This window comes from Hemicordylus capensis, chromosome 4, assembly GCF_027244095.1.
Source record: "Hemicordylus capensis ecotype Gifberg chromosome 4, rHemCap1.1.pri, whole genome shotgun sequence".
Classification (NCBI taxonomy): Eukaryota; Metazoa; Chordata; class Lepidosauria; order Squamata; family Cordylidae; genus Hemicordylus; species Hemicordylus capensis.
The window spans coordinates 73,647,895-73,666,974 of NC_069660.1; the positions used below are offsets into that span (position 1 = coordinate 73,647,895).

General features: G+C 40.8%; 1 protein-coding gene across 16 annotated transcripts in view; it reads right to left on the reverse strand.

Moving 5' to 3' along the window:
• The window catches only part of ANKS1A (ankyrin repeat and sterile alpha motif domain containing 1A), a 245,708-nt gene that overhangs the window by 116,304 nt on the left and 110,324 nt on the right, over positions 1-19,080 (reverse strand). For all 16 annotated transcript variants that reach the window (XR_008306214.1, XR_008306212.1, XR_008306213.1 and 13 more), the window contains 3 exons: positions 12,913-12,953; positions 10,780-10,912; positions 8,004-8,551 (listed from right to left, as the gene is read on the reverse strand). Coding sequence is in view for 13 of the 16 variants with exons in the window: in XM_053246248.1 (XP_053102223.1) it covers positions 8,004-8,551; positions 10,780-10,912; positions 12,913-12,953 (722 nt within the window). In the remaining 3 variants the exon portion in view is untranslated. The remainder of the gene's footprint in view (positions 1-8,003; positions 8,552-10,779; positions 10,913-12,912; positions 12,954-19,080) is intronic.

Genomic DNA, 19,080 nt, shown 5'->3' on the forward strand with positions numbered 1-19,080 from the left:
AACTCAGCCTCTCAAAAATTAAACTTATTTCCCTAAAATTGAGGGGGGGGAATATCTACATGGGCTTAAGTTAAGCGTTTCATTCGGGGAAGATTGACAGTGATAAAATGTGGTTTCATGTAAGTCAATTGTAGGACATGGAGCATCTTGAATTCGGAGACACTGCACATGGCTAGGAAGCCTTGGAATACGACAATCTGCAAGCAGAGGGAACATTTGGCCTACTCTCTACAGTACTACCACTGCAGATGATAGCTTTCAGCTCTGCAGGGATCAGGTGAACTAAGCAGCTAACGGTGTCTCCCTCGGGCCTTATAGTGTTGCTGACTAAGCGTTGGTTCTTCAATCTGAGCAACTCACTGCAGGCTGAGCTCTTAATGACTACTTGAATGTTTGCCTCAAGGACATATTTTTGGGCAGGGGACACTGGAGGCAGCAGGGGTAAGGGGGGGGATTGACAAAAATCCCTCTTTGCCTGTTGTGTGAGCAAAATATTTTTTTACATGAGGGCAGCATTAGTCTGGATTCTGCTCATTGCCATTAAGCTGGAAGAAGTACTGCTTTATAATGTGTCATTATACAACAGACATATTTTCTAGAGATGGGCTAGGAACAAACTGATGCCCAGAAAAGTGTGAGGAAATAGATCTTAAATGGTACTAAAGTGAGGATGGGGAAAGAGCATCTTAGATTCTATATAGCAGGATACAAAAAGAAACATTATAAGGTACACTGAAGAGGGTGCGGAAGGTGTTAGACATTATGATTGGCATAAAGGCTTGTGATGCTTACATAAGCATCACCAAGACACATAAGGGTTTTGCAAATCAGTAGCCCTGCAGACCAAGCCCTAATTCTTCTTAAGTCCACTTGACACATTATCTATTCACATGATGATGATCTGTGCAAGGAAGCACATGTATATTACTGTGCATTTTAATATGTGATGATTACATATGTTGGGCAAGAAGGCAGTTCCCAACCTATTTATAAATTAATAATTTATCTTTTAAAAATACTACTATATTTACAGGATACCTTGTAAAACTGATGCAAACAATTTATGGTGCAACCAGGATCAGGCAAACTCTACATACTCTAATATTCACCCTTGAATCTTGCAGAAATCAATTTATTTCATAATATTCCCTGCTAACTGGGCAAAGAGGCACGTTTTTTCAAGTGGCAATTCTCTGTTTAGCAGGTGGAGAGCACTTGTCCCTATCCACCCGCAGCGCAGCATCCCTCCAGTGACTGTTGATGTTGTCTATCTTATGTTTCTTTTTAGACCTTAAGCCCTTTACGTACAGGTCAGTGTTCCCTCTAAGGCGTGAGCGTGTGTGCATGCTCACATTTTTTAAATGTCTACTCAGGTTGAATCAGGAAGATCCCACTCTGAATGCATGTGTGGACACACTGCCTTAATACTGCCAAAATAACAAAACTCATTAAGAGCACAAGAACAGTCCTGTTGGATCAGGCCCAAGGCCCATCTAGTCCAGCATCTTGTTTCACACAGTAGCCCACCAGATGCTGCTGGAAGCCTACAGGCAGGAGTTGAAGGCATGTCCTCCCTCCTTCTGTTACTCCCCTGCAACTGGTACTCAGAGGCATCCTGCCTTTGAGGCTAGAGATGGCCTACAGCCCTCCGACTAGTAGCTGATTATAGACCTCTCCTCCAAGAAGTTATCCAAACCCCTCTTAAAGCCATCCCAGTTATTGGCTGTCAGCACATCTTGTGCCAGAGAATCCCACAAGTTGATTATGTGTTGTATGAAAAGGTACTTCTGTTTGTTGGTGCTAGATTTCCTGGCAATCAATTTCATGGGATGACCCCTGGTTCTAGTGCTATGGGAGAGGGAGAAGAATTTCTCTTTGTCCACATCATGCATGATTTTATAGACCTCTATCATGTCTCCCCGCAGTAATCCTTTCCCTAAACTAAAGAGCCCCAAGTGTTGTAGCCTTGCTTCATAGGAAAGGTGCTCTAGGCCCCTGATCATCTTGGTTGCCCTCTTCTGCACCTTTTCCAGTTCTACAATGTCCTTTTTGAGATGTGGTGACCAGAATTGTACACAGTACTCCAGGTGTGGCCGCACCATAGTTTTGTATAAGGGCATTATAATAGCAGTTTTATTTTCAACCCCCTTCCTAATGATCCCTAGCATGCTGGCCTTTTTCACAGCTGCCGCATATTGAGTCGACACTTTCAGCGAGCTGTCCGCCATGACCCAAAGATTCCTCTCCTGGTCAGTCACCGACAGCTCAGATCCCATCAGCGTATTCTTGAAGTTGGGGGTTTTCATCCCTTTGTCAAAAGCTTTTTGGAAGTCCAGGTATACTGTGTCAACTGAATCACCTTTATCCACACACTTGTTGACACTCTCAAAGAACTCCAAAAGGTTTGTGAGGCAAGATTTCCCTTTGTAGAAGCCAAGTTGGTTCTCTCTCAGCAGGGTCTGGTGTTCTATGTGCTTTACAATTTTATCCTTGAGGATGCTTTCCATCAATTTGCCTGGAACAGACATTAAGCTAACCAGCCTGTAATTTCCCAGATTACCCCTGGATCCCTTTTTGAAAATCGGTGTTACATTTTCTACTTTCCAGTACTTTGGTACAGAGCCTGATTGCAGGGATAAGTTATCTATTTTAGCAAGGAGGTCGGCAATTTCACATTTGAGTTCTTTGAAGACTCTTGGATAGATGCCATCCGGCCCTGGTGATTTGCTAGTTTTCAGTTTTTCCAGACAGTTTAGAACATCATCTCCTTTCATTTCTATCATTCCTCACACAAATGAAGAAAAATTAGATCGAACACTAGTACAGCGTACCATCTTATTTATGTATTATTTCTCAATGTAAACCGCTTTGGAAAATTGTTAAAAAGCAGTATATAAATATTTGTTGTAGTAGGTCAGTAGTCTACAGTAGGTAGTCTACTGTCTGCAAATGATATTCCCTCATTTTACTTCATGTTGTTCTGTCTACAGTTCTTGAAAATGAATTCTATTTACCACAGACATAATTAAGTTTCACTTCTATCTAATTCATGTTGTATCTTTCAATGAAATTTATTTAGTACTTAACAAGACTATTAAGTACTGCTTTGCTTATTTGCTTGCATGTGACAAGTTTCTTTAAAATATCAGTTCAATAAGAACAGAGTGAAGTTGTTCTGTAGTAGGAAGAAAGCATATACAACAAGTTAAACAAGCCTCTGAGACGGAGGTACAGTACCAGCATTCCACATCCTGGCACAAAGTGACACATCCCTCTCCAACCTTCAAGAACACAATCAATTTATTCACATTATGTAAAATTCAGTGTGCTTTGACTGCTGCACTCTGATTTCATGGCTGCTGAATATTTATGAGCAGATTACAAAAACAAATTTACCACTTTAGCCTTCAGCCAAGTTTAAAAGCATTCAAATATTTATGCTAACTACAGCCTACTCCATGCATAACTTCATTCCTTCTGCTTATTCTCCAGTGAAGTGAGTGAATAAGCAAGGTTCTCTTATAAAATGTCTTGCTTTGATATTTCTACAGCTTGGTTGTCAACAGTTGTCAGGATGTGCCCTTCAACCCCTGCTGCTCAACAAGCCTTGAACAGGATCTGAGGATTAGTGCAGATTCTGAACAGGATCTGAGGAGTAATCTAGACGGGCTCCTACTGAAGTTACATTTGTTTTACTAAAAGGATCAAGGCTGGATGCATAGGGCTAAGTTCCTTCCTGAGTTTGGGAAGAGAAGTGAGTATCCACAATTCCCTCTAACTTATCTTAACTTGCATGCACTTTATTCTACGGTTCTTGTGTGCTAATTTTGGTCATTCTCTGCTGTAGCTAAAGCACTGTCTCTTTACATGAGCCAGCGTGGTGTAGTGGTTAGAGTGCTGGACTAGGACCAGGGAGACCCAAGTTCAAATCCTCATTCAGCCATGAAACTAGCTGGGTGTCTCTGGGCCAGTCACTTCTCTCTCAGCCTAGCCTACTTCACAGGGTTGTTGTGAAAGAGAAACTCAAGTATGTAGTACACTGCTCTGGGCTCCTTGGAGGAAGAGCAGGATATAAATGTAGTAGTAGTAGTAGTAGTAGTAATAATAATAATAATAATAATAATAATAATAATACAACATGCCATTTCAATCTCCCTCACGAATCAAAATAAGGAAGTTTTTCCTCAGATTTTCCCCAAATCCAGATTAAACGTGAGATTAAACTTGATTAATCTCAGATTAAACTTGACCAAAACCACTAAAAAAAAACACTTAACTGTACTTTGATCCAGAATGGCTATTATCCAAACACAAATACTCTATTGATTGCAGCACACTGGCTTTAAGATTTAGAACTTGTGGTACACTTTCTTCTGCAGCAAAGGTTTTGTAGCAATTATTTATAACCAAGATTCCCCATTAGTCTTTCCTGGCCAGAGCTTAGCTATGGGGCTTGGATTCACATTCAGCTGTTTGTATTCATGTTCAACTGTTTGTACAGTCATCATTAACAAGATATATAGGTTGAGTTCTGAAGGAAGACAGTTCCTTAACGCATCTTACAAGAATTACATATCCTCTGAGAATCATATGATTTCCATCCAAGTACTGGATTTGTAACAAAATATGAATCACAAAATCACTACAGTAAGGTAAGTTTTTATTTCATGGAAATCCTAATTTAAGTGGAAATTTCTAAGGTTGGTGCCAACACAACATTGCCTCTTTCTTAACCATGGTTATAGACCATGGGAGAATAGGTGGGGTCAGAGGTGCACCTAGGTAATTTTGGAGCCTAGACCTAAAGGTCTTTGGAGCCCCCGCCCTCCTGCAAGTTAAGCATCATCCCCACACATACCCCCACACACACCATGACACACACAGTATTTTTAACAAGTGGGTTCTTGAGGGTACCAACAGCAACTGAACTCACAAGAATGTAAGAATATAAAACAGGTATATTTATGCAAATATGAATTAGCAGAAACATTTCAACATGCAACTTAACATATTTCTTTCTCCACTCCCCTCATCCCCGCCGTCTTTAAAGCACCTGGCGCAGGTCACAACTGCACTCCACCCCCTGCCCTAGCATCGGCCCAGTGCAGCAACAACATCACCCAGGACAGACTAAAGAGGATTTGGAGCAACTTATTTCCAGAGAGATATTGTTCAATATACGAACAAGAAAGTGCAAGGTTTCTGTACACTCAAGAATTATCCCCTATACAACCTTTGTTGAACTGAAGGGTGTGTGTGTGTGTGTGTGTGTGTGTGTGTGTTTGTGTGTGTGTGTAACCCTGTTTAACAATCATAGCACTGATTCAAACATACAGTAATGCTAAACCATGGATGACCTTAACAACAGAAGAGGGAATTCACAATCTTCTAAGTAGGTAAGTAAATGTGGGAGAGAAGAGTATGCTCTTCTTTGGGAGAAGAGGCCAATTTTCTAGCTTGCACAGGGGGCTGTATAGGCATAACAGTTTTAACATACATTAGGGTTCTGCTAGATATCCAACCAATTCAATACTATAGATGATACAGATGGGCTTTTCTTTATTTTTTTCAAAACAAAATCGAAACTACCATCAGAACACAGATGTAACTGCAAATGAATCATTAGTGTGTAACAGCAGGATGCGTAACTGTCCCAGAAGTTCTCTATAGTCCAAGTATCATTGACCCTGATCTCTAAAGATGATGTAACCGATAATTTTGGAAGTAACAGGCTAAGCATTAAAGCATCATTGGAAAGATATTGTGAAAGCACTTAAACACTCTGGTTGAGAAATAGAACATCTTGAACTATTTAAGGTCAGTACAGACAACTTTTGACAGTCGTTATAAGCACTTACAATTTTTCCAAAATGGTCACTCGGTAACAAACCACCATGAAAGTTAATGACAACATTAATTTCTGCAATAGGTGAAACTGCTTCCAGACCAGGAATTTCCATATACAGCAGAACCTTCACTTCCAGCACAAGCTTAATCACAAAACAATTTCCACAAAAAAGTTATTCGTTACTATAAAAAAAGGACTGGTTACTAGTGAAAGTATTAATTTCTATTTATTGAGCACACACACAATGTCAGGATACTGCCCACTTTGAGAGAATATTTGGTTATGTCTAATGTTTCATTTGATTTCACTTCCACCCCACCCACCCCCATTTAATCATGTAAGGAAAACTCACTTTACATGCAGAGTATAACCCTTTATGGATTGTTTCATAAGATGACAATAGGTAGTAAGTGCAAACTATGGGACGTCTAGAGTCTTCTGCAGCTGATTGGTTTCTGTACACTTTGTTTTGAATACTTGTTCTCGTTTCTTAAGTATGGTATTACTTGATATTATTCGACACATTTCTTCCAAGTTAGGCACATGAAGAGGACTGTTTAACAGGTAAGAACCAGAAGTTCTGCATACCTAAAAAGGTTATGGAACACAAGAGCTGTGTACCAGTTTATGAAAAAGACTAATGATTCAGGGTTCCAGCACAACTTCTGAGAACTATCTTCCTACACCTCACAGAATCATAGCAAGTTAGAATTGGAAGGGACCTTGAAAGTCTTCTAGTCCAACCCCCTGCTCGGTGCAGGAAACTGCTATAGCATATCTGACAGATGAATGCCCAGCCTCCGTTTGAAAACCACCAGTGAAGGAGAGCCCACCATTGCATAATGCACTGTTCCACAGTGTGTACAATTAGGAAATTCTTCCTAATGTCTAACCTAAACCTGCTTGCTTGTAATTGCAATCCACTGGTTCTATTCCTCCCCTCAGGAGCATCAGAGAATGAGTCTGCCCTTTCTATGTGACTGCCCTTCAGATATTTAGAGACAGGTTAAATATGTTCTGTTCCAAAAGTTAAACTTAAGGTAGGGTTTGGAAGCATGATTCCCTCCAAGTACTCAATATTGATCTTTAAAAATCAACCAATCAAACAAAACAAAACAAAAAACACAGGAGAACTACTTCCCACCACCATCTTGACTAGCTGGCCATACCACAAGTCCCCTTGTATTTTAAGTAGATTATAGAGTTTTGACCCAATATGTACAGTATCTTGGAATACTACTAAATTATCTACTAAATATTTCTGCTCTAAATGACATCACTAACAATTGCATAAATTGCAATGCTATTATTCCACTACACTTCATAACTTGCTGGGTAACAGATGCCCCTTTATACTCCTTTTAGGCTCGGCATACAGCTCTCTCAAAGTGACCCTCAGCTGGAGTTTTGATTGCCCTTTCAATCCAAAAAGAAGTGGTTTACTTTTCAGCATGCTTCACATAACCCTGCTTTGACTCAGAACAGATTCAGCAAAGACTGCATCCATAATGCTGTGGTGCAGTTTCAAAAGCGACACCTAATCTCCGACAAGTCATTCACTAAAGCACATTTTTATCTGAAAATATTTAACCAGTAAGCATCTTTCGCATTCTAGTAAACAGATTTTCTATCAATCACCGGCACTACCTACTTTAAAAGGACTCAGCCTGCCACCTTTGCAAAAGTGTTGAGGCAGTCCCCTTGCCTTTATTGATGCTCTCTCATTTATTAAAAGCAAACAACAGTAACCTATATATGTAACTCAGTCTTCCTGCAAGATATTTCAATGAGAATAAGCTGTGGAAGCTTATTCTAGTGTGGTAACTCATTCTCCAGCACACTCTCACTGCCTCCACCCCAACACATAATTAATTCCAAAAAGTCATGGATAAGCAAAGAAAATCCACACTCCAAATTTGAACTTTTAACAAGAACACTAATATTTTAAGCCTCTGCCTCAATTCTGCAGCACTTAAGACACTGCCATTCAGTTTATGGGGGACAGATTTAAATTATGTACCAAAGAGGAAGCTAAGATGGGAAACAACACTGTTTGTTCTATCTGTTGTCCCTGAAATGCTCTCATCACAAAGTAATTCATCCAGCAATACTTATTTCACTTAAAACAGATTTGTAACATCAACGTCAGCCTTACCTCATCCCACTCTGAAGCAAACGAAGGTGATTTTTCCAGCCTTTTTTTCCCAGCACTACAATTGGAAAGTGATTCACTTCTGCTTCCCATAGTATCGTCCTCAGTTGGAGAGGTGGTCAAAAGGTCAGAGTCAGATTTTGACAAGCTACGGCTAAGTTTGAGTTCCGCTCTGGGCTTGCCCCCTGAGTGGACTCTGCCCACAACACTGCTCTTGTCTCCTTCTTCAGCACTACTGAAGTGCTGTGGCAAGTGAGGATGCGCTAAACTTTCAGGGTCCAACTTGTTGTCACTGGTATGATGAATTGTTGAGTAGACCACTTTATTTTGGTCTCCAGTGCTAGTCTGTACCGATCCAGATGCCTCAACATCTTCAAGCTGCATAGCAGTCCCCTCTGTACTTCCTTTACCCACAGCAGAAATGACTCTGAAAGGGTCCTCATTTATTTCACACACCGGAGAAGAACCATGCAGAAGACCTGAGAACTGATCCAGCACTTGAACATCCTGGGCATCTGCTTGGCTGTGGCTACTGCTGCTCTTCCTTTGGTCTTCAAAAGGACGGAGACAAAAAACCCAAATACACAAAAATCAAGAGAAGTAGAGCTCCAGCTTCCCCCACCAAGAGAGGGAAAAATAAGAAAGAACAGTTCAGTATTGTTCTGAGTGCTCAAAATGTTCCCAAAGTCAGAGCATTTATGAAATTCCAAACACTGGCCTGATTTATGCAATCTGGCAGCCCGCCCCGCTTCGTTTTATTCCTGTTAACACTAACAATCAGCCCTTGCTATATAAGGTTTGGAGAAGTGCTAACTATACTCTACAGAACGGGGGGGGGGGGAGGCTGAGACTTCTAGAGCACGAGATATTTCCATAAAGGCCAAAGTGTTATTTAGAGCAGCACTCCCTAACCTTGGCACAGAGCACTGGGTGGGGAAAAAACTGAGCTGCAAACAACCTGCAAGTTGGAAAACATTCCCCCCTCCTCCCTACAGCTGTTTCCTTCCCTAGTGGCTTGAACTCACCTCCTTATGCAAGGGAAATGAGGGCTTCGCAGCAAGCTTAACTCCACTAGAATCTTTCTTCCTATTAACTAATTCCTCTACATAAAGTAGCATGCTCTGCTGCTGCAGTAATCTGTATGCAATGTGAAGTAATGCTGAAATGTGACACTGTTACTAGACTCACGTTTTAATATGTTGTATATCAAACACCAGGACTTGGTAATTGCATGAATAATTGACCGATTTGAATCATTCAAAAGCTTATACTGTAGAGCAGTTTTGAGCAACTGTCATCAATATATTCTCTAATATTTACCATAAGTTAAAAAAACACAACCACCAGTATACAAGCCTGAATCACTGAAATTCCAAATGTACCCACCCATTCAGCATCCTTACAATAGGGAAACAATTCATACTTCCTCCACATGGCATGTGCCTTGAAGGGCAAAAAGGGAAGTTTGTTTCTGTGGGCTATACCTGATATTCAGGAGTGTGTCTCAGAACATTACTAAACACACACACACACACACACACACACACACACACACACACTTCAAATTAGAATAGTCAAATGCTTCATCTCCAGCAAGATAAATCCAGCCAAATGCTTCCACTGATATAAACTGAAGAATTAAGCACCATTCCCAAATGAACATGGATTAAATCACAAGTGTTTAATGTGTGATGGATCATGCCCAGTGAAAACAAACCAATGTGTGAGGGATCAAAATGTGATCAGTAAAGCTTCCCTCAGGGAAAGAACTGATGCACTTATCCTGAAGCACTGCTGCCTTTGTTTGACATACAAGTTACCCCCAAAGCTTTGACAAGGAGATTATAGAAGATACCCACTATAGCCTCCTTAGATCTTAAGCCACAAGCAATATCAGTTTAACAAGCTTGGGCTCATCTGCTTATGGTCTTAATTTACTTCTGCCCATGAGACCTACACTGTACAATAGCAGGACAGCAGCTTGTGCTAACCTTAAGCAATTCTCTCTTCATATTACACACATATCTGCAAGCTCACTTATGATACAAACACCTCTTTCAGCAGCTGAATTAGTTTACTATTATGCCTATTTGTATTGCCTTACCTAAAGAAGTGTGTTCATTTCATTACCACACATGTCTTCCTGGTCAATAGGATATGGCCATTTTCAATGTGTTCCTTCTGAAAGCCTTTTACATAATAAAGCTGCATGTAACAGTTGCCATGAAGGTTCTGTTCTAATGGCCTGTCCTGCTGCACATCTGCACACTTCTCATTCCCTGACAAGTCTTTCTAGGCCAACTGTGAGCTGCTCCATAGCAAATGCAAGGCAACTGCTACCCGTTATAAAATAATACTTCCAATTTGGAAGTAAGCTCAAGCTATTCTGAACATAAATTCTTGACATCCATGGCTGCCTCATTCACTTATTTTTGAACTTATTTCTAGGTTACTGTTTAACATTTTGAGGCACTGCTATCAGAGGGTGGAAAAATAGCTGACAGTTTATGTTGCGCACTGGAACATTTGACTGTCCCAAAGCCAGCAATGAAGTCCAACAATGGTGTCACTGTTCAAGTTAAACAGTGGCTGCACTTTCCATCTCCTGAAAGCAAAGCAGCAATACAAAAATATCTTCTGGCACGTGCAAGGTCTTGTGAGATGTTTGCAAGAATTTTAGCAGCGCTTTGTGATTAACATGTGAGGTGATACTTTGCATACAGAAAAAAAAAAGCAACACATTCTTAATACTTATTTATGTTAAACTGAAAATACTTACCTTTTGAGACCTCCATTAAGTGGGATTCAGGACTTGGATACTGCTCAGGATGGCTACAAGCAAGGTCAGAAGACCCTTGGCAATTCAGTGGCCATTGGCTATCCTGGGAAGAGGGGCCTTTTCTTGGCCAGGCCTGCAAAAGGATTGTATATTACTTATATCTCACTGATATAATAAGAGCAACATGTGCTAAAGTTCAAATTCTACTCTTACAATAAGTTTTGCAAATTAAGCAAGATGACATACATTTACATTACATATCTGTTTCCAAGATTTTGAAGTAATTGTGGTTTTGTATTTGTACGAGTAGAAAATTTAACAAGTGGACGATAAAAATGGAGAGATGAAAAGGGTAGAGATAGTACTAGATTATGAACAAGGTCAGGGGAAAAGAGAAAACTGTAAGGAACATTGAAGCCCTCGCTCCTAACACTGCCTATCTCCAGAGACTTCAAATGCACTTGATGAGAACTAAAAACTTTTTAAAAAACAACAACGTGGAAGCAAAAGCTTCTCAGGGTGCGAAGTTCAACACCAGATGCCAAATTCCATGATGGCATTTTGAATCTCCAGATATGCTTATTGTACACAGCTCTGGCATATTACCTGTTGCTGTATCCAATGTAATGCTCCCTTTCTGGATGACCTCAACAAATCTCTCTAAACACAGAGAACCTTTAAGGATAACTGATGAAAATATCTCAAAACTAAGTAAAATCATAAATCTACATTAAAGATAGTGTGGAGTTCTCTGTAAAGTATTTCCCTTTGTTCTGAGTAAACCACCAGTCTTTAGATAAATACTACTTCTACTAGAACGTTAGTCTAGGTTGCGACTGTATTTGTTTGCATGTTATACAGAATGGACCATATGCAAAATATCTAGGAAATAACTTTGGTTTACAAAAATACATTAAGAGAATTGAATAGGTTTAATGTTATTTGTCCAATAGCAACCTATCTCTCCATATTAAATGCTCTCTCTAAGCAGATTTTGTACAACCAAATACTAATAAGGTATTATCACTGCTACTTTCACATGACTCTTCCAGTCCCCAATTTAAGAACTTAAACTGGGGACTATATAAGCCCGTATTTTTGAACCTCCTCCCTAATGTGCTACTCTGTTCTTCATCCTTACCGTCTGTAATCTGTTCTTCAAGTTTTCAGGCATGACGGCCCAGTTTTTACCATTCCCAATTTAAGTTGTGCTCCTGAAGTGCAGGCGTGAAACTTTACGTATTTGTGCACTTGCACAAGATACCAAATCTTTCTTAGGTGTCTGCAGCACTGTGGCTGATAGGAAACAGCTGTGTAACACTATGCAACTTTGGGCCACAGATTCCAAGATATCTGAGTTAATATTATGTTTATCTGTCTCATTCCAACAACTAACAAAGATCAGTTTTCTTGAAGAGCTCTCTCCTCCCTTCACCATTTGTGCTTGTTACATCATTATAAAATTCGACATTCTGTGTTGTTTACTGCAAGAAATACAGCAAGCATCCAGACCAGCAGTTGGAAAGTTTCATAAGCAGAAGCCATGTTTCCCTCTCCCTCCTTACTGCTAAAGCACCCAGAGCCAATGGAAAAGCTATTTCAGAGGATCAAGGAACCCCAGCAATGTGAGATGTGGCAGGGATAGCTGCAGAGGGAGGGGAAATTCAAATAAAATGGGTAGTGACAAGGAGCTTTACAGAGTGCTAGTCTGGATGCTGCCCATGTTTCAGTTTCAAGGCAATCTTAACCTTGACAGTCATCACAACCAATTCATAATCTCTTGTCTTAAATCCTTTTCCGAACAATAAATTATATCTCAAGCACCCTAAAATAATACTGCATCATAAAGTTAGTTACCTCTTCACTGTTCTCCCCACATCAGGAATTCATCACACATGAAAATCATAGGCATCTTCCTTATTACACTTCCTGCATGTACAGGGCCTTTCCCATATATGCCCATTCTGAGCAGCTTTAAGCACTACATACATACACACTTTTAAAATGTTTTTCTTAACAGTTGAAGGATAGTTTTGATGATACATAAAGAAGTGTCCTAAGTTTTCTTCCCCTCGAAATGTTTATATGCATTCCGTTTACCCAAAACCACATTCAAGATCAAACCAGTCCTACCTGAGGCTGGACACTGCTGGCAGCACCTGAAGATGATTCACCTAAGAATTTTTAATATAAAAAAAAATTGAACATTTGCACCATTGAACATTTGTACTACCCACTTGTCCTGGGCAAGTAACAGTTAAGAGCACAGTGGGCAACGTCTTTGGAACGTGAAGTAACTTCAGTATTGCCCCAGGCACTAGGAGATATCTTTTCCCTCCACCTTCCCAGTATTGCACAGACAACTAAAATGGTAGACCATGCTCAGAAAGTAAAGTGAGGAGCTACCATGTTCTGCACCATGTACACATCGTTCAATTCACATCTGCAGTAAACTATAGGTTTTGCAAATATATGCCAAATTACCATCAGCAATGTAGCGGCACAAGCTGGACTGTATAATAACAACCATTTTTCTGTCAGACCATGATCAAGGGGCCCAATAGATTAGGTTTTTCAGTTTGGTTCAAAACCTCTTCTCATACACAAACATGCTCTGTGAAGAGCGGTGGGGCGGGGGGAATATATACATACCATCACATGTGCATGTAATGGTATGTGCCTCATCCAGCAGGGCTGTGTGGTGTGGCACAAGAATACAGGCTTCTGTGGTGTGGCACAAGAATACAGGACAGGCGTAGAGTTACAAAAGCAGAGCTGATTGGGTCCCAATAGATCATAATGCAGTTTGAGGTTCTTTTGAATGAACCAACCAAGAGTTTTTCTAATGATGCTACCTGCACCTGCTTGGCAACTGTTCCTTGAATAGTTTAGGTCTATCTTGGAGACAACTGCTTCTCGACAGTTAAATGAAACAAAATGAAAAGTGCTGTGGCACCTCCAAGATCACTTGGTCTTTGGGGTCATCTGCTAACAATGCCTACATGATTAGAGTGATTTATTTATCAATCAAATATACATTCTGCCCCAAAAGTCTGTCTCTTGGCAGTTTATGACAACATAAAACAGATTGAAAATGAAAACCTAAAAACAAATTTTTCAGATGTACTTGCATCTGAAATAGACCATCTTTTACAAGAACACAGGACACACTTGTTAGTCTCCAAAACACCACTGCACTTTGTGTCCATTCTCTCTCTCTCTCTCTCTCTCTCTCTCTCTCTCTCTCTCTCTCTCTCTCTCACACACACACACACACACACACACACACACCCTCTCCTTCTGCCCCCAGCCCCACATGGCTTCCTTGATCAATGGAGCATCTGCCTTCCATTGTTCTTTCTACTACAACCAGGTATTATTATTAATAGGTATTATTATTTCTTGTTTACACAGTCAGACAGGTGTTATTGACTGGTTTGTTTTATCCAGACATCGAGTCCTTCCCAAGGACCTGGGATGCCAGAATTTTATCATCAATACTGTTGGTTATTCTAGATATCGTTGCAAAATATAGGCTGTTCCCAGTAAAGCTGCTTTTTGTAATTGGCTGATGGTGATTTCTGTGGCCCCTATGGTGTTGAGGTGCTCTTTAGGGGTGTGCAATTCGGGTTTTCGGGTGATTCGGCTCGGACCCGAACCGAATCACCCCTGTTCTGTTTTGTGCCCGAATCTGGGTCACCCGAATCACCCTTGATTCGGTTCGGATTCGGATTTAATCCGAATCCGAATCTATTCAGGGGGGTAAAAAGGGGCCCAGGGGCAAAATTTTGGGGTGGGGTGGTAGTGCCCAATGGGTAGAGTCTACCACCCCAATTTCAGGGGGATTGGGCAAAGTCCTGATTTTTGGTGAATTTTTAAAGTTTTAGTGACTTTGGGGCAGTTCGGGGGCATAGCATGGGATCTGGGCAAAAGGAGTGGGGTGGGATGGTAGTGCCTAATGGGTGCAGGCTACCACCCCAATTTCAAGGGGATTGGGCAAAGGGCTGATTTTTGGTAAATTTCTGAAATTTTCATGTCTTTGGGGCAGATTGGGGCAGAAAGTTGGGCCTGGGGCAGAATAGTGGGGTGGGGTGGTAGTGCCTAATGGGTGGAGGCTACCACCCCAATTTCAGGGGGTTTGGACAAAGGGCTGATTTTTTGAGAATTTTTGAAGTTTTAGTGACTTTGGGGCAGAAAGTGGATCTGCCCCAAAATAGTGGGGTGGGGTGGTAGTGCCTCATGGGTGGAGGCTACCACCCCAATTTCAGGGGGATTGGGCAGAGGGCTGATTTTTTGAGAATTTTTGAAGTTTGGGTGTCTTTGGGGCAGATTGGGGGCAGAAAGTGGATCTGCCCCAAAGGAGTGGGGTGGGCTGGTAGATAGTGTCTAATGGGTGGAGGCTACCACCCATCCCCAATTTAAGAGTGATTGGGCAGGGGGTTAATTTTGGTGAATTTATTTTTATGAGGTTTGTCTTCATAAGGTGAAGTGTGCTAAATTGATTTCTTCCTCATATTATTCATAGTAAAGGAAAGTGTGAAAAAGTGAAAGTGGGGTCATGAGAGTTGTTTAATTGAAAAACATCTCATTTGCTATGATAGAATGAGAATTCACACCTCAGAAAAAACTTCTGAGGTGTGAATTCTCATTCTATCATAGCAAATGAGATATTTTTCAATTAAACAACTCTCATGACCCCACTTTCACTTTTTCACACTTTCCTTTACTATGAATAATATGAGGAAGAAATCAATTTAGCACACTTCACCTTATGAAGACAAACCTCATAAAAATAAATTCACCAAAATTCACCCCCTGCCCAATCACTCTTAAATTGGGGATGGGTGGTAGCCTCCACCCATTAGACACTATCTACCAGCCCAACCCACTCCTTTGGGGCAGATCCACTTTCTGCCCCCAATCTGCCCCAAAGACACCCAAACTTCAAAAATTCTCAAAAAATCAGCCCTCTGCCCAATCCCCTTGAAATTGGGGTGGTAGCCTCCACCCATGAGCCACTGACACCCCACCCCACTATTTTGGGGCAGATCCACTTTCTGCCCCCAAACTGCCCCAAAGTCACTAAAACTTCAAAAATTCTCAAAAAAACCCACCCCTTTGTCCAAACCCCCTGAAATTGGGGTGGTAGCCTCCACCCATTAGGCACTACCACCCCACCCCACTATTCTGCCCCAGGCCCAACTTTCTGCCCCAATCTGCCCCAAAGACATGAAAATTTCAGAAATTTACCAAAAATCAGCCCTTTGCCCAATCCCCCTGAAATTGGGGTGGTAGCCTGCACCCATTAGGCACTACCACCCCACCCCACTCCTTTTGCCCAGATCCCATGCTATGCCCCCGAACTGCCCCAAAGTCACTAAAACTTTAAAAATTCACCAAAAATCAACCATGAACCGAATCACCCGAATTTTTCGGGTCCGAAATTCGGGTGATTCGGCTCGTGCCCAAAAAATATCGGGGGACATCGGGGGTGATTCGGTTTGGCCCCAAATCACCCGAAATTGTTCGTTTCGGGCACAGATCGTTCTGTGCCCGAAATTTTTTGCACATCCCTAGTGCTCTTCAAGGTCTTTGGGGACTGCACCCAGGGCACCAATTACCACTGGGATTATTTTGGTCTTTTTCTGCCACAGCCTTTCAATTTCAATTTGTAGATCTTTGTATTTGGTGATTTTTTCTATTTCTTTTTCTTCTATTCTGCTATCCCCTGGTGTTGCTATGTCGATTATTTTGACTTGTTTTTCTTTTTTCTCGACTACAGTGATATCTGGTGTATTGTGTGGCAGATATTTGTCTGTTTGTAGTCAGAAGTCCCATAATATTTTTACATCTTCATTTTCTTCAACTTTTTCAATTTTATGGTCCCACCAATTCTTGGATACAGGTAGCTTGTATTTTTTGCAGATGTTCCAGTGTATCATCCATGCTACTTTGTCATGCCTTTGTTTGTAGTCAGTCTGTGCGATCTTCTTACAACAGCTAATCAGGTGGTCCACTATTTCATCTGCTTCTTTACAAAGGCGGCACTTGCTGTTTGTTGTGGATTTTTTGACTTTTGTTCTTATTGCATTTGTTCTTAGTGCCTATTCTTGTGCAGCCAGTATTAAACCCTCTGTTTCTTTCTTCAAGTTGCCATTCTTAAGCCATTGCCAGGTCTTGGTGATGTCTGATTTTCCACTTATATTGTGCAAATATTGACCATGCAGGGGCTTATTTCTCCATTTTTCTGCTCGGTTCTTGACTTGTTCTTTCTTGTAGGCCTCCTTTGTTTCATTGGTGTTGAATAGTTTCTCGTTCTTGACCATTTGAAGTGCATCTTCTTCAATGTTCTTTATATATTCTTCAAGGCCTCTTTTCTCCTTCTCTACTGTTTGATGGACTTGCAGCATTCCTCTTCCACCTGAGCTGCGAGGGAGGTATAGCCTATCTACATCACTGCGGGGGTGCAGAGCATGATTGATGGTCATGATTTTCCTGGTCTTACGATCTAGCGTCTCTAGCTCTGCCTGGGTCCAGTCTATTATTCCTGCAGTGTATCTGATAACAGGTATAGCCCAGGTGTTTATGGCTTGTATAGTGTTCCCGCCATTGAGTTTGGACTTGAGGATTTTTCTAACTCTCCTGATGTATTCACTTCCAATTTTGCTTTTAACTTCAGTGTGTGCGATGTTATCAGCCTGGAGAATGCCCAAGTATTTGTAACGTTCTTTCTCTTCCAGGTTCTTGATCTTGCTTCCATTGGGCAGTTCTATTCCTTCTGTTTTTGTTATTTTCCCTCTTTTCATTATTAATGCAGCACACTTGTCTAGTCCAAACTCCATTGCTATATCACTACCGAATATACGGACAGTGTTTAGCAGTGATTCGATTTCTGACTGGGACTTTCTATACAACTTCAGATCGTCCATGTACAGCAGATGGTTGATTTGACTTGATGTTTTAGATGTTTGGTATCCGAGGCCTGTTTTGTTGAGTATTTGTGAAAGTGGGGTCATGGCGATTACAAACAATAGAGGGGATAGTGAGTCCCCTTGGAAAATGCCTCTTCTAATGCTAACCTGTCCAAGTGCCTCGCCATTGATTGTTAACTGTGTACTCCACATGCTGATTGCTTTTTAAAATAAATATCTGAATGTTTTTGCTAACACCATTTGTTTCTAAACATTTTAGTATCCATGTGTGAGGCAATGACTCGAAGACTTTCTTGTAGTCAATCCATGCAACACTTAGATTTGTTTTTCTTCTCTTGCAGTTTTCTAAAATCATTTTGTCAATCAGCAGCTGGTCTTTTGTGCCTTTGGTGTTCGGGCAATTTCCTTTCTGTTCAACTGGAAGCTGTTTGTTAGTTAATAAGTGTTGCATCACTTCATCTGCTATTATTCCAGTTAATAATTTGAACATGGTTGGCAGGCAGGTTATCGGTCTATAATTACTTGGAACTGAACCTTTTGCTGGGTCTTTCATGATGAGATGAGTTTTCCCAGTAGTTAGCCATTGTTCAATATCACCGCCTTTCATAATGTGATTGAACTGTTTTGATAGTTGTTTATGAAGGCTTGTTAGGTGTTTAAGCCAAAAGCCATGCAGTTCATCGTCGCCTGGCGAAGTCCAATTTTTAATTTTCTTTGCTCTTTCACTTGTTAATTCTGGTGTTATTATTAGATCTTGCATATGTTGGTTACATTTTCTGACCTCTTTCATCCAGCCTGCTATTTTATTATAATCTATTGGATTGTCCCATAATTTGCCCCGAAATTGCACTGTTTCTTCTTATTTGGTGTTTCTACATTTCTTGCAGTTTCTCCTTCTATGCTTTGGTAGAAACGTCTCTGATTCGACTGGAATTGGAGATTCTGCCTGTGTTGTGTAATTCTGGCTTCATATCTGCTAATCTTCTTTGACACTGCTGTTATTTGCTGCTTTATTATTTCCAGGACTTCTCTAATTCTCCTTGAATCTAGGTGGTATTTTTGGATCAGATACTGTTTGGTGTTTTCATTCTTCAGCTTCTTGTCTTTCATATCTTTCAATTTACTAGCATCTGATCTAAGCCTGGAGATTTTATTTTCTAATCTAATCTTCCATTTAGGTGATGTACTGCTTTCTTTTTTGACAGGTCCACTGATCTTATATCCGAGCTCTTGTGGTGTTATTGTTGCTGCACTGTACATTAGTTGGTTTGTTTCTTGCAAATTCTTGGTTGTTATTTCTGCAAGTGCAGCATTGACATCTTTTAATGCCTGAGCAAGTTGTTTTTTGGCAACTGTTTTTAGAGCTGGA